The sequence below is a fragment of the Phaethon lepturus genome, unplaced genomic scaffold (genome assembly GCF_000687285.1).
Source record: "Phaethon lepturus isolate BGI_N335 unplaced genomic scaffold, ASM68728v1 scaffold37850, whole genome shotgun sequence".
Taxonomy (NCBI): domain Eukaryota; kingdom Metazoa; phylum Chordata; class Aves; order Phaethontiformes; family Phaethontidae; genus Phaethon; species Phaethon lepturus.
Genome location: NW_010511846.1, coordinates 247 through 1040, shown reverse-complemented (window position 1 = coordinate 1040; position 794 = coordinate 247). Strand labels below are relative to the sequence as shown.

At 51.4% G+C, this 794-nt stretch overlaps 1 protein-coding gene across 2 annotated transcripts in view; it reads right to left on the bottom strand.

Annotated features, from left to right (window-relative positions):
- Window positions 1-120, bottom strand: part of SLC13A3 (solute carrier family 13 (sodium-dependent dicarboxylate transporter), member 3) — a 16274-nt gene extending 16154 nt beyond the window's left edge. The window contains exon 1 of one of the 2 annotated variants that reach the window (XM_010285107.1): window positions 1-120. This exon is cut by the window's left edge and continues 167 nt beyond it. In XM_010285107.1, the coding sequence (XP_010283409.1) occupies window positions 1-93 (93 nt within the window). In that variant the 5' untranslated portion in view covers window positions 94-120. The other variant, XM_010285100.1, reaches the window with a different exon arrangement.
- Window positions 121-794: the final 674 nt, after the last annotated feature.

Here is a 794-nt window from a genome sequence, read left to right as displayed (position 1 = left end):
AGATGGGGCGATCCCGCGGAAGGAAAAGAGGACGATGGGAAGCAGAGCGGTCACAGCCAAGGGCAGTGCCTCCGTGCACCAATACAGGGCCATCAGCAGGATCACATAGAGACATCTTCCTTCCTGCAAAAGGAGGAGAGAGGAAAAGTAAGACATGTGGCATTACAGAGACATCTTTTCACTTGGAGACATTTAGACAAGCAAAATGCACCAATTATTCCTTCAAGGATACAGTATTTCTCCCAAATAATTTCCATCAAGTGCAACATCTTCCCCCCTACATTGTGTAGGGCTTCAGGACTTAAAACAGTCCTTTGAGACCACAGCAACACCCAAATCCTCCTCGATTGCCTGACCCTCCTATGCGCTGCCGGTATCAACCAAGGAAGCTCTGCAGAGCAGGGACGGTCCAACATGTTGAATTAGGATGCTAATCCTCAGCAGGCACGGCTGCTAACATCCTCGGGTGCCCCAATATCTGACCCTGTTACACTTAACGTTTGTGCTTTCTCCCCAGCTTCCCCAGACCGTGCTTTGCATGGCTATGGAAAAAACAGCCTTGAGATGGGCGTATCTAGTCCCCGCATTCACAACAGGAGGCACAGAAAGGTTTCTTTTCTTGGATCAGTCTCCCAAGAGATCTGTGAGAAACCATTCCATGGCAACCCATCCCAGTCCCTACGGAAATCAGTAAATCAAGCGTCCTGGTGTCACGCCACTTCCTGAGGGCAGGGAGCTTGCCCATGCCCAGCATCGTCCCAGCCTCGGCCAAGGCTGGCAGAAACCCAGTGCCC